Source organism: Neurospora hispaniola (assembly GCF_033458365.1).
Source record: "Neurospora hispaniola strain FGSC 10403 chromosome Unknown B0T23scaffold_3, whole genome shotgun sequence".
Classification (NCBI taxonomy): Eukaryota; Fungi; Ascomycota; class Sordariomycetes; order Sordariales; family Sordariaceae; genus Neurospora; species Neurospora hispaniola.
In genome coordinates, this window is record NW_026944408.1 from 3,804,387 (window position 1) to 3,818,096 (window position 13,710).

Sequence of the window (13,710 nt, forward strand, 5' to 3'; positions counted from 1 at the left end):
CGCAATCGGGTTCCACAATCTCGGACGGCTGCGGTGGGAATGTGGTGGACTGGGGTGGATTTTGTCGCTCCGACTTGTGGTGGGTTGTCTTTGAACCACTGGTGAGCTGCCCGCTGTTGTGATGCCTGTGCCCCTTTCCGCAATTCATTGAAATCTTCTGCCTCGTCCACTCTTTTCCCAGACAGCCGACGCCCTCGACTCTTCCAAGACAACCGTGACCTGTCCTGCACATCAACAAGGGGCGAGGGTGTACCAGAGTCGTAAAAGGGCGACACTCGACTGCGACGACAAGCGCGACGACGTTCCCCTCTCTTGGTTTGCTTTTCTTCCCGCCGACACCGCCTACCGCTACCGCCCAAGAGGTTCCGTCGCGACCGCCTTTTTGTCTCCAAGACTATAATCGCTCGATCCAGTTCTCAACCTCGTCGCCGCCTTGTACGTTGCTCTTGGAGGCTGCTGTACCTGTACACACGTCTTGGATGATAGGGCAGGTGAGTGTTTGGAATACTGCTTTCCATCTTCCGTTTCTCCCTTTTCCTCGCGGCGGAGCCAGGGCGATGGACAGGTGTTGCACCCAGGCGGTAAATGGACGGGAATGGTTGGAAGTGGAAGCTGCTCATGTTGTACACCCGCAAGGGCATCTTGGTATCTGGGAGCCGCTACCACATGCAAGGAGCTCGATTGGACCTGCATTGGCAGCGCTGTGCATTGCCTGCGTCTCGTCATTTGACATGGCCATCATATGTTTCGAGCATGCGAAAGCGGCATACCAGCATAGCATCTCCACAGTTGCTCTGTGGTTAGCAGGAACTCCATCATTCCCAAATTGTCGCGATAACTCGTCTTCTCCCTTGGCTTCGCTCGCGGCCCGTCTCATTATCAAGTAATCCTTTTAGGCCACCTTGCTGATATCTCTCTATTACAGCATCTGTTGGAGTTAGCATTTGCGCATCGCTCTACCTCCTACGCGTCCTGAAAGCGGCGGTCGTCTGCTTGCATCCAACCACCTAGTTGCGCCCTCACTTGCGCCCTAGACATGCCCCGAAGGATTACCAACCCTTTCTTCTCCTCCTCCTCTTCCTCCACTATGCCGAACCCTGATAGGGCCGCCGAGCGAAGGCCGTCTCTGTCCAAAGCCACCCGCATCGCCCAGTTCTTCTCTTCGCCCAAGAGCAAGGATCAGCTCTCGGAAAAGCAGGCCCTCCAGGCCATGCAACAGAACCAGGGCGCCGGTACGGCGACAAGCATTTTGTCGCTGCCCTCCATTTCGCTCTCCGAGGACCTCAACAGCCATGAGTCCACCACTCTTTTTCAGCCCCCCTCCCTCGAGGAAACGCTCAAGCGCCAACGCGCCGAGGCCCAGTTCGGTCCTCTGAACAGCCAGAGCCACCGCTACATCAGCACACACGATGGCAGCACTCTCGAGCCGCCCGTTGAAGACGAGCCCCCATATTATTACGTCCTCACTACTTATCTCAGCTACCTTATCCTAATATTCTTCGGTCACGCCCGCGACTTTTTCGGCAAGAGATTCGGCGACCAGAACCACTACAAGGCACTCCGGGCTCAGAACGGCTACGCACCCCTGAACGACGATTTCGACAACTTCTACGTTCGCAGACTCAAGATGCGCATCGACGACTGCTTCGCCAGACCCACCACTGGCGTCCCTGGCCGCTACATCACTCTCCTTGACCGCAAGTCTGATGACTTCAATCGCAACTACCAGTACACCGGTACCTGCACCGAGACCCTGAACATGAGCTCGTACAACTATCTTGGTTTCGCCCAGTCCGTTGGCCCTTGCGCCGATGCCGTTGAGGAGTGCGTTCGCAAGTATGGCCTCAGCGCCTGCAGCCCTCGCGCGGATACTGGTACTTCTGATCTCGCTCTCGAGGTTGAACGTGAAATTGCAAAGTTCGTTGGCAAGCCCGCTGCCATGGTTTTCTCGATGGGCTTCGTCACCAACGCTGGTTCCTTCCCTGCGCTCGTCTCCAAGGGTGATCTCATCATTTCCGATGAGCTCAACCACGCCTCCATTCGTATCGGTGCCCGTTTGTCTGGAGCGGTCATCAGGTCGTTCAAGCACAACAATATGGAGGATCTCGAGAAGCTGCTTCGTGAGGCTATCGCCCAGGGTCAGCCCCGCACTCACCGCCCCTGGAAGAAGATCCTTGTCGCTATCGAAGGTCTCTACTCGATGGAGGGAACCATGTGCGATCTGCCTGGTATTTTGGCTCTCAAGAAGAAGTACAAGTTCTTCCTCTACATCGATGAGGCTCACAGTATCGGTGCTGTTGGTGCCAACGGCCGTGGTGTCTGCGATTACTTCAATGTCGATCCTGCTGAAGTTGACATTCTCATGGGAACTCTGACCAAGTCTTTCGGTGCTAATGGCGGTTACGTTGCGGCCGAGAAGCACATCATCGATAAGCTCAAGGCTACCAATGCCGCTACCCTCCTTGGTGAATCGCCTGCTCCTGCTGTTCTGATGCAGATTCTCGCTTCGCTCAAGATTATTGAGGGTGAGCTTGTTCCCGGTCAAGGCGAGGAGCGTCTTCAGCGCATTGCCTTCAACTCTCGCTACCTCCGTCTCGGTCTCAAGCGTCTTGGCTTCATTGTTTACGGCCACGACGACTCCCCTATCATTCCCGTCATGCTTTACAACCCCGGCAAGATTTCTGCTTTTAGCCACGAAATGCTGAAGCGCAAGATTGCGGTCGTCGTTGTTGGATATCCCGCTACACCTCTCATCAGCTCTCGTGCCCGCTTCTGCGTATCAGCTGCACACAACAAGGACGATCTTGATCGCCTCCTTGCTGCCTGCGACGAAGTGGGTGACATTCTCCAGATCAAGTTCTCTACCGGTGTCGCGGGAGGTCTCGAACCCTTGCCTGCAGGTGTTACCCCCGAGATGGAGAAGGAGTACATTAAGGCTAAGGGCCAGGCTCTCATCAAGCCACCTAGGTGGAAGCTGGAGGACGTCATCGCACGTGGTGTCGAGGACGCCAAGCGGCCACTGAGGTAAAATGCTCGTTGGACGATTGTGTGTGGTAGCGCCTGGCACTCACTTGAAAGGGCCGGTGCAATTGTATATATAGTACTAGGCGGCTAGGGCACGCTAACCATGTGCCTCCTCTTGGGAATCTTCTTTGCCCTTTGGGCATCATGAGGATGTCGATTGGCATCTCTCTTTTCTTTCCTGCTATCGGTAGGATTTTCATGGGTTTTAATGAGGGTATGCCAGGGATGGGCCTAATGTTTAAAACGTTCAAGAGGAAGCAATGGGACGGAAGCCGAATGAGCAAAGCATGGCCTATTGCAAAGGTTTGCTCATTTAATATGATATCAGCTTTGGAGTTGGGTTGGTTAGGGTAATCAACTGTACGAAAATGAATGTGCACAAGGGGGTCTTAATGACGCACAAAGCAATAGACCACTTTAAAGGAAAGATCCTTCAATGTAAAAACATATAACAATGAATCATTACATATATTAACGCAAGGCTACAAAGATCTTTTGGTCTGTCTGAATATGTGATCTTGGACTGCTCTGGTGAGTGTGGTACAGACCACTTCATCCTCCTCCAATACTACCCCGCCTAAAACACGTGAACCCGCGCTCATCACCACTGTTTTTTTTTTTTCGTCATGGTACGACGCGAGCTTCATCCATCAGCGCGTCGCATTTCCAATAGACTGGAGACTTGCGATGAATTGTGCAGCTTTTTAGGCATGAATCCGGATACTGCACGTGGGATTGTGTCTTGCAGCATCGTGCCTCAAACCTCGAAGTGCTTGCTCATCAAATCGCCTCGCTCGACTCCTCCACCTCGTCCACTATCTTCCACCTTGCTGTTAAACGACGGATTTTGCCTGATCGACAAGCATCAATCGAGATCGCCGATTCAAGTCGATCGTTAAAACATCAATTCAACTCTCACTCAGCTTTGCATCCTTACTGGTATTCTCTCAAATCCAGGACAGGCCTCTTCCGTTTGCATCCTGCGCCACTTTGACCTTCCTGCATCGCTTTTATCCCATTCCTCAAACCAACACCCATTTCAACCCAGAGCCGCAACCATGCCACCAGGGAAAAGGACCAAAAAGCCGAAACAACAAACCTTGGAGGCTTCCTTGGGTGAGTTTGTCGTCAAATCTATGGTACCCTTCCGAACCATTCGTCTATTCATTCCCCCTCATTCTTCCCTCACTCGTAGCGGATTTGACCAACCTCATTGATCTTGATCTAATAAAAACTCCCAAGGCCAACCAAGAATCAAACCCCCAACCGTCAAGAAAATATCTACCCGCAGCAGCAGTTCCAGTACGAGTACGAAAGGCAAAGAACCACTGGATTTGGCCAGATCCCCAGCGACGACAACCATGGCCCCGGCGCGACAGCGACAGCGACGACGGGAGGACATCTCCCCAGACCGGCAACTCCCCGCCTCCTCAGCAGTCTTCATCCCCAAGATCTCCACAGCCGAGGCCAAGAAGCGGACCATCGTCATTGACGACGACTCGGACTCTACTTCCGAGGCGGAAGACTACGGTGGGGCCGCGTTTGAGTATGACGACTTACCTGTGTTTTCGTCCCAAGCTGTAGTGACGATAACACATAACCCCCGCGCTGCTGCCTCTGCTGCTGCTGGTAGCCGTGATCAAAAGGAGGTTATTGTGCTGGATGAGGAGGATGAGGATGACGACATGCCGCTGCCTACTCAGCGTACTAGAGGTGTGAAGAGGCAGGTGGCGGCTGTGTCTGATGAGGATGAGGATGAAGATGAGTGGAAGCGTGAGGGCAAGGTCAAGGAGAAGGCTGGGGTTGATGGCGAGGGCGAGGAAGAGGACTCAGACTCTGACCGAGTTTTGTCGTCGGCAGTCAGGAAAAGGGCAACGAGGCGCGGTGGAGAGAAGGAGTCGAGTCCGACGAAGAAGAGACGGCTGATCAGGAGAGGGAATCCATCCTCGGCAAGCTCGGCTAAGGAGGAAGAGAATTCAGATGATTATAAGCCTCGTCGCCTAGGCAAGGGCAGGCTAAAGGTTGCTACCGGTACGGGTAGCTCTTCTGCTGCCACGTCTTCAACAGAATCACGACCCGTTAGGGCCAAGCGTCGAGTCAAAAAGCCCATGACGGAGAAGGAGAGAGCGAGAGAGCTACTGAGGCGCAAGCGGGCGGGCGAACCTATCGATGACTTGGAGAACGTGGAGGAAGATGAGGACTCGGAGGTCGAGCTACCTAAAAGGGGCTACTACGACACAGACTCGGATAATCCTGCTCTTTCGGAGTTTGAGGACGAGGAAACGGACGAGGAAGGGATTGTCAAAGAAGAGGAGAGGGACAAAAAGAAGGGAAAAGGAAAAACGGAAACGAAGGACAACAAGAAGACCAGAAAGAAAGACAAGAAGAGCAAGAAGCGAAGAGAGATATCCCCTGATTCAGAGGATACCGAAGACAACGACGAAAAGCGCAACGCAGGTTCCTACGAAGATGAAGAGATGCAGGATTTCATCTCTGAAGACGACTCCGACGCCCCTATTGGCGCACCCGACGAGATTGGTATCCCGCTCGAGTTCACTAGACACGCACATAAGCCGCTCAAGGAACACTTCCGCGATGTAGTCGAGTGGCTGGTCCATTACAAAATCCACCCCAAGTTCCCGGAGAAAACTGCCGGGTTGTATAGGCTCGGCTGGAGGAAGCTCGATGATGAGGTCCGTGGCTTGGCCCAGAGTAAGTTCGCTTCTTCAGCCTGGAAGACGGACTTTTACATGGCGTTAAGGGCCCGGCCCTATTATACTAGTGGTGACACGCATGAGCAAAGTATTTGCTTTAGCAACTGCGCGGCGTGTGGAAGGAGCGGACATCCTGCAAAGTGAGTTGTTATATCTTTTTTTTTTTTTTTTTTTTTTTTTTTTTTTTTTTTTTTTTTTTTTTTCCCTTTCTTTCCCCTCAAAACTAACTTCACCACCCGCCACCCAGATTTGAAATCGCCTTTTCTGGCTCCCCTTATTACAAAGATTTTTCCCACCCAAGATTCCTCAAAGCCGTCCCCAACAACAACCCCTCCCCTTCCCCCGATGACGAAGGCGGTGATCCAGATGAGAACGATGCCGACGGCAACACCATCCCCGCCGCCTCGCGACACTGGAAGATTGGCTCTGTATGCCACTCCAACGCCGAGACGGCCCACAACCTGCTGCACTGGCAGTACGCCCTGCTAGACTGGGTCGACACCCGCCTATCGGAAGACGGACACCTGGCTGCTGCTGCTGCTATTTCGAAAAAGCGCGAGGGTGAAAGCAAAGAGAAGCGCAAAAAGAGGACAACAAAAAAGAAGTATAAGCTGGTCGCCAAGATTGTGAGCGAGTGGGAGGCGAATGGCACGGTCAAGGCGCTGTTTCGCGAGTTTAAGGATATGCTGGAGGCGGCGAGGAATAAGAGCACGGCGGGGCCGAGGGTGCAGAAGAGGTGATTTACGTGAGGTACGGAAGGGATATAACTACTTTACCCCTGTGGGAGACCGAGGAGACTGGTTGGGGGAAGGAGGGAATTGCCTTGCATGTTTGCGTTGAAGGCAGTGGGCGGCTCTGTTTCGGAAAGGAGGAAGGAGCAAATGCCCTTGTGGTGGTAGAAGTGGCATGTGGCAGCCGTGCTCAATATGCGGCCTAGTTTTTTCTTGCTTTGTTTCAAAGACGGTTGGGGAAGGACTTCATTTTCTTGACCTGTTTGGCCGCTCAGCTTTTACAGATACCTATTATCACTCCCGTTCTTTCCATTCCCATAACTTCACTCAACAACCATACTCTCAATCACTTTTTCAAGAGCCACCAATAGCAGTAGTGATCGGACCCGTCTCAATGTAGACCCCAGAAAAGTAGAAATCCTCCGTTGTATCGCCATATCCGTTCCTAGGAAGCTCCAGGACGCCCAAGTGCCAATCCGCACCGTTAGACGAAGTTGAGACTGAAACAGGAGCGACGACTTGCTTCAGAGGCTCGCCGCCCTCGGAGTGCCAGAAAGCGACCTTGTTAGCGCTAAAATCCTGTGTATAGTTGCAAAAAGACAAGTAAGTCAGTTTCTACTCCCATCACTAACATTCATGACGGACTTTCCGTTCAACCCAACCCAACAAATCGAAAAGGACTTACAATCTCATAAGCAACATTATGCCAAACCCCCGCCTTCCACTCCGTCTTCCACCCACTCCTCTGATTCGTCATCCATTGCAAGTTGGGATTACTTGTCCCTGACTCCCCGGAAATCCATCCACTCTTCAACTCGGTAAAATGGCTTTCAAAGAAACAAATTTGATGTTCCCTATACACACTGGGCGCATTCTTGTCGCTCCTCATGATGCTGAAATGATAGTACACTTTCCCCCTGTTAATCGCTTCCTTGGTCTGCGGGATTAGTTCGATACGGCGCATGTTCTGCCCGTTCCAGTACGCCGTGTTGTCGAGCGTGAACCGGGCGCCCTGGCGGGAGCGCGTGTCGTTGGGGTTTTTGTAGGCTTCGGAGAGGGATATGTACTTGTCGACGGGGGAGGAGCCGTGGATGTAGTATTGATAAGGACCGACTTGGTTGGACCAGGACCACTTGTTGAGGTCCGAGGCAGAGGTGAAGTCATTGAAGCGGCCGTCCCAGAGAAGGGCGGCATGGGTGGTTGAAAAAGCCGAAAGAACAGCGGCTATGAGAGTGGTTGACTTCATTTCTTTTTGTGTTTGAGATGTGGGTATGAAGTGAAGGAGAAAATAGTGTCGAGGGGAAGGGGAGGTACACAATATGGGGGGATCAGAGGGAGGTTAAAGTACATCTTTGGGGGGCAAGAGAGAGAGAAATTCGGGTGTTTGTAGTATTTCGGACTTGTGTTCACACAAAAGCAACCTATGCATATGGTAGTAATTAACTTGCATTTTCTCCGAAGATGGATGTATCAAAGAGTAATATGGGAGAGGGAACAACGTTCCGTTACTGGAGGAAGAACAGCTCATGCACAGAGTTGGAGTGCAAATTGCGGACGGCAGCTTCCGATTTTCTACGTACGGGCGATATTGATCAGCAGGATCGATGCCCTCGCAGTTCAGCCTGTAATGATCTTCCCCCGGCATCAACCACATGGGGCTGACTATAGCCTATTGGAGGCTTCATGGAGATTCTCAGCCGTCGCGTCATTGATAACCTTGAATGCTTGATCAAATCCGGGTCAGGGTGTCAGAATGCATTGGACTGTTGTAGCTTTAGCAACCTCACGACTTTTACCTCGGAAAGCATGGCAAGTGTGATAGTTTCCTGTCTTAAACCTAGACCACTGTCTAAACTAAACTTTGATGAGGATTACTGTTCTGAAGATGTCACCCCAAGGATCCTGAAAGGAAAAATTCTTACCGAGACACGACGATCGCGTTGTGTGACCCAGCACGTTAAGATGAACAAAGTGCGCGGCGCTGGTGAACCATTACCCAGGCTAGAAAACCAGAGATCCCAAACGAAACGATAAAAGAAACCCAACTCGCTGCATCTTCTCATAATTGCCCGCTCTTCCGAAGGTATGACTGCCCACAACTGTAGCGTATGGTACGTATCCAATGGTCTATACTCCGCGATGAGTTGACATAGAGTTGAGGTCAAGTTCGACCAAACAGTGTTCCAAAGGTCGAACGTTTACGGCAGGCTTTTAGTACTCCATGCCACCGAAGCTCTTGTTCCGGACAAGCGTTGCACGTTCGAGACTCGCTCGTGGAGGCTGATCGAAAGAGCGGCTTCGACTATGTACATTCGGTCTCGGAGCGGCATCTCCTTCCTCTACCGCACTGATTTCGTCATAGGTGACAGTAGGCTCGTCCCGAATGCGGTGAATGAAGAGGGCCGAGATTAAAACTGTGATACCACCAAGAGCCAAGACAATGGCAATACTGTGGTCACCGGGCGTTCCTCGAGGTTTCTGAAAGAGGCGGAAAATGATGCTGCTTGCTACCGTAGCAATGATTTGCGGTGCGGCAATTGCCATGTTGTGAATGCCGAGGATCACACCTGCCTGATCCGCTGCTTCTTCATCATCTTTGCCCAGGTCGCTGTCCTGGTTTCCATCGGACGAGTACCCATCCAGGGTGTCCAGGCGACTGGGTGAAAGGCGCTGTTGCTGAGACCGCCGTTCCTCGTCACGCTGAGATATTTCAGCGCTGATGATTGCCCAGGGCGCCCATAGTGTCAAAGCCCAGGTGATGCCGACGAGACCAATGAGAACAGTGGCTGCTGTAACGGTTCGTACGAATACGGTACAAAGCATACAGCCAGTGAATAGTATTTGCGAAAACATCCAGGCACGGCGAAGTGTAAATCCGGGGATGATCAGATGACGGGTCCATGACCTCTGTTCGGGCTCGTAATCCTTAATTACTACTGCAGGAGCCTCGCCAGGGGCAACGGCCGTAACCATCGATTGGTCGTAGGTTGGCGCGATGAAGAATGGCAGGAAGATGTTTGTGGCCAGACTTGTGATGGCAAAAATGAGCAAGGCAAAAGTGCCAACCTGTGTTGCCCTTTCATACAACTCGTCGAGCTCCTTGTCAGTCATATTCGGGTTTTCTTCGAGATATGGCTCGGCGTAAATCTCTCCAATGTAGGATGAAGTATAGAAGAGCATGGGGAAGAAACCGATCCAGGCACAGAACTGGACTTGGCAGACTTTCTTGGTTTGCGGCGGCAGGCGTTTGATCGATGTGAAAATCTTCTTGAAGAAGGCAACCACCCCAGGCTTGTCCTTTGCTGGAGGTCCCTCGAGTCTTGGATCCCTCTCCTTGATGAAAAGGCAAGTCATGAGAACGGTTGTACCGAGGGCAAGGCTGGCAATACCACAGAGTTCCTTGAACTGACTATCCCCAAGCCACCAAAAGACTGGAGCCAGATTGGCGTATCCGGCGAGATAACCGCAAATATTGCCGATGCCTACGAACCTGCTGGCCATAGCATTTGCCATTTCTTCAAGGCGTTAATGATCGATGGCGTCGATGTATTGGGGCTTTATCGGAGGAGTACATACCTTGCTGGTGAGTGGGCGCACAGTCAACGATGAAGGCGCGAATCGCTGCTTGGACTGGAATTGACAAGTCAGCAGGGCACATAGATTCAGGTCGGGGAGCGAGTGTCATACCAGTATTGATGGCGAAATCAAGGATATAGATCCAGAGCACGGCGGTACAAATAATGCACAACTTGACGCTTTCGGACTGAGGGTCGGCTCCAAAGAGCCCGAGGATGCCAGTAACAATCTCTCGGGTCCAGGCAAGGAACATCAGCGAGAGTATCGTGGCGGCAGCACCTCCGAGCATGAAGGGCTTGCGCTTGCCCCAGCGGATGCGACAGTTGTCACTCATCATGCCGACGTATGGTTGCACCAAGGTTCCCGAGAGAGGGCCAGCAATCCAAACCAAGGCCATCAAAGACTTGCTGATGCCGAGAGAGAGCAGATATGGAGATCCGTTGGACATCTCAACTGACCAAGCAATCTGCAGGCCGCCGATGCTGATGGTCAAAAGGATCATATACCATACGCTCTTTGTGGTTTGGAACTCGTCGGCTGTGTCGGCACCTTGATCGCTGGAGGAGCCATCCTGATTATCGACTGGAGAGAGCAGTGGCGACTGTTCGCCGACAAGGAATTGCTGATTTGTGTCTTCGCTCGCACCGTCGCGACGACCGGTACTGAGGCGTGATGCCGACTCTTCGCGACGAGATTTGGGCTGTTCCGATTGTTGTTGATGGCCTTCGTTGCCTGCGGGGCGGGCCCGGTCTGGATGCTCTGCTAATGACGACGTCATGCGGAGATGTGGGCTATCGATGCGTTTGGGTGACCTGCGTCTCTCGATCGCGCGTAATGGATGCCTTTATAACGGCTAGGGATAGAGTATTGACGAGTCCCTCTGCGCTGAGCTGCTGGGAAATAAAAGCGGTTTGTTGCGATGCGCAGTTGGGTCGGGATTTGGGTGTTGAGAGGGTTATGTAGGTCTGTAGGTAGAAGGAGAGAAGTTGGTGTGTTAGTGTTTGTTAGAGGAGGCAAGGAATAGGTGCCCTGCCGCGGATTACACCACCGTGGTGGCCCAGTGCCCAACGAGCGATTCGCCAGAGATATCGAAATGTCCTTCGTGTTGAAGCTAGGTAGGTACTTACTGCTGCTCCACCAAACAACATGCAGTTAGTCTTTCAAACAACGTTAAAGGCGAATCTAAGGTGCAAAGTGATCAAATTGGGCAAGAGCTGACCAGGATGTTATGTAATGAGCAAACGATCAGTTCCCAACATCACACAGCTTGGTGCTCAGGCGAGCTTGTCGCTTGTCCGTAATCGTCACGCGGGCAAGTCAACGAATGCCACGAGACCGTCGTGATTCGATTGGATCGATTGCTGCGAATCTTCGACTTGCTGAATGAGGGTCAAATGAGGGGAGACAGCCACAGGGCAAGTCGCAGACCCAAGGTCGGACAGGAGAAGCTTAAGGCACAGAAAGGGTCAATGAGATGGTCAAGAGAGTCTAAAAGAGGTCTAGACTATGAGACAGACGCACTAACAATTACAAGGCTGGGGGAGCACAGCCAAACCGAGCGATGAGACATTCATGCGACGAGATAGGTACGTACACCCACGTCGCCCGGGCGCCCGTCACGGTGTCAGCACTCGGCTGCTTGGCGATGAAGTCCGCAATAACAGCCGGCATCACCGAAGTCGTCGTCGTATATGATCGTCCATACCACAGTCATAACCCACAAAAGCAACACCAGAAGCCCATATCTATTGATCCAGATCAAGAGCTGGCTTGGATGTCCCCTGCTGCTTTTCGTCGTCCTCTCAGTCCTACTACCTTCGGTTCATCGCGGGTCTAGATTCACAATGATCATACGTTTCTTCAAGAAAGCTTGCAAAGCTCGTGATGGCACATAGCATCTTAACCGACGTACTGGCAGCTTATGTTGCAACCGCTTGCGTGCCGTACATTGAATCAGCTTCTATACGAGGAATAGGGTCCCAGAATCCTTGTATATGGGGAAATCGACCTTCGGGCCATAAAAGGACAGCATCTGTCAAAGGTAACCAGTCTCTTCGTCAAGCTGCCTTCCATATCATTGTTGCCCTCCCTAGACGGCATCAACTAGAACTTCGATCCGTCGTCTTCCCCCCACCCCACATCGCAAGCATGGTCGCCAGTCCCAAAGCTAAGGAGGCAATGCCGGCTCCCGCCTCACGATCGGCGGCGGCAGGGGGGCCGCCAGTCCCGATCTCGGCCCCGCTCACTGCCGAAGCTGCAGGCAACTTGGGCATTCTGCCTGCTTCGCATTGGCAACAAGCACAGGGGGAAGATGCCGCCGACGATACGGACGATACTGCCTCCACCATCGGCTCCCTTCCCTCCAGCACCGCTTCCCTCTCCCAGAGCATCTTTGAGTATCGTAAAATTCTTGGAAGAACTTACCACAGCAACGTTGGCAATGCTGAAGCATGGCAGCCCAATGACGCGCGTCATGCCGAAGCGATGGACATCTTTCATCACTTGAACACCCTCATCCTCTCCGGAAAGCTGTATACCGCCCCACTTCCAAAGAAAATCCAGAAGGCCGTCGACATTGGAACTGGCACAGGCATTTGGGCCATCGACTTTGCTGACGAGTTCCCTGAAGCCGAAGTCATCGGCACTGACGTCTCGCCCATTCAGCCTACCTGGGTTCCACCCAATCTCAAGTTCGAAATCGATGACTTGAACCTTGAATGGACCTGGCCCGACAACACCTTCGACTACATCCATTCACGCAGTTTGATTGGTGTAGTCGAGGACTGGGAGGGGTTCTATCGCCAGGCTTTCCGTTGTTGCAAGCCGGGCGGTTATGTTGAGGATGTCAGCAACTCCGTCAAGGCTTTCAGTCTGGATGGAACTGTGAAGGAGGGCAGTGCCCTTGACCAGTGGGGGAAGGTCTTCTTTGAGGGCGGAAACAAGTTCGGAAGGACCTTCAAGGTCGTCGAGGATGACATCCACCGAAAGTGTATGGAGAAGGCTGGCTTCGTTGATATTGTCATCAAGGACATCCAGGTGCCTGTTGGCGCTTGGCCCAAAGACAAGACACAACAGGAACTGGGAATCTGGGCCAAGATGGCGCTGGAGTCAGATCTTGAAGGATACGTCAATTACATCTGGGGCGTTGTGCTGGGCTGGACTCCTGAGGAAATCAGCACATATTGTGCCGCGTTCAGGAGAGAGCTGAAGAATACCAGAATTCACGGCATGTACACGACTCGCGTCGCGTACGCACGCAAGCCAGAATCGTTTCAGCAATGATCTCAATCAGCAGTCAGAGTAAGAGATGACCTAGGCTTGACGTGGGCGTGCTTTGCGTTCAGTTCGTCCATAGACGGCCAACTATGATCGAGCGAGAGAGCCAATGAACGCAGCAATATGTACCAGATCGACGCATGGTAATGAGCTGGTGTAACAAACAGAGAGTCAGTTTAAGAATTAATGTTTTGTTTGCAAGCCGTCGTCAACTATACCACGTCTCGCTCATTCGGACAGTGCGGTCTCAAAGCGTGAAAGTAATGTCGTAAGAGGGAGGAGGGACGACTTTGCTCTCTATCTCAATGCTATAGCAATCCAAGACAAGATAAGCACGAGGCAGTAATACATGCGCCTGATATGCATATCCTGCAGGGGACTGTGAATGT

General features: G+C 52.3%; 6 protein-coding genes across 6 annotated transcripts; 4 read left to right on the forward strand and 2 right to left on the reverse strand.

Moving 5' to 3' along the window:
- The first annotated feature begins 664 nt into the window (after positions 1-664).
- On the forward strand, positions 665-3,510 carry B0T23DRAFT_378079 (serine palmitoyltransferase 2). The gene has a single exon (XM_062837070.1). The coding sequence runs from the start codon at positions 1,037-1,039 to the stop codon at positions 3,026-3,028; it is 1,992 nt and encodes a 663-aa protein (XP_062694484.1). The 5' UTR covers positions 665-1,036; the 3' UTR covers positions 3,029-3,510.
- Positions 3,511-3,715: 205 nt separating this feature from the next.
- B0T23DRAFT_313919 (uncharacterized protein) lies at positions 3,716-4,018 on the forward strand (the record flags this gene model as incomplete). Its single annotated transcript, XM_062834771.1, has 1 exon — positions 3,716-4,018. A coding segment is annotated over one exon (303 nt), but the record flags the coding sequence as incomplete, so codon positions are not given.
- An 85-nt stretch (positions 4,019-4,103) lies between these two features.
- Positions 4,104-6,561, forward strand: B0T23DRAFT_124504 (uncharacterized protein). Its single transcript, XM_062832090.1, has 3 exons — positions 4,104-4,163; positions 4,267-5,878; positions 5,986-6,561. The coding sequence occupies exons 2-3, from the start codon at positions 4,386-4,388 to the stop codon at positions 6,476-6,478; spliced, it is 1,986 nt and encodes a 661-aa protein (XP_062694486.1). The 5' UTR covers positions 4,104-4,163; positions 4,267-4,385; the 3' UTR covers positions 6,479-6,561.
- An 89-nt stretch (positions 6,562-6,650) lies between these two features.
- B0T23DRAFT_124494 (uncharacterized protein) lies at positions 6,651-7,822 on the reverse strand. Its single transcript, XM_062832089.1, has 2 exons — positions 7,155-7,822; positions 6,651-7,048 (listed from the first exon to the last, which is right to left on the reverse strand). The coding sequence occupies exons 1-2, from the start codon at positions 7,713-7,715 to the stop codon at positions 6,824-6,826; spliced, it is 786 nt and encodes a 261-aa protein (XP_062694487.1). The 5' UTR covers positions 7,716-7,822; the 3' UTR covers positions 6,651-6,823.
- Positions 7,823-8,591: 769 nt separating this feature from the next.
- Positions 8,592-11,131, reverse strand: B0T23DRAFT_124523 (MFS general substrate transporter). The gene is made up of 3 exons (XM_062832091.1): positions 10,157-11,131; positions 10,046-10,099; positions 8,592-9,984 (listed from the first exon to the last, which is right to left on the reverse strand). Exons 1-3 carry the CDS (start codon positions 10,821-10,823, stop codon positions 8,681-8,683), a joined length of 2,025 nt encoding a protein of 674 aa, XP_062694488.1. The 5' UTR covers positions 10,824-11,131; the 3' UTR covers positions 8,592-8,680.
- Positions 11,132-12,193: 1,062 nt separating this feature from the next.
- Positions 12,194-13,327, forward strand: B0T23DRAFT_427993 (S-adenosyl-L-methionine-dependent methyltransferase; the record flags this gene model as incomplete). The annotated part of the gene is made up of 1 exon (XM_062840105.1): positions 12,194-13,327. One exon carries the CDS (start codon positions 12,194-12,196, stop codon positions 13,325-13,327), a length of 1,134 nt encoding a protein of 377 aa, XP_062694489.1.
- Between the last annotated feature and the right edge of the window lie 383 nt (positions 13,328-13,710).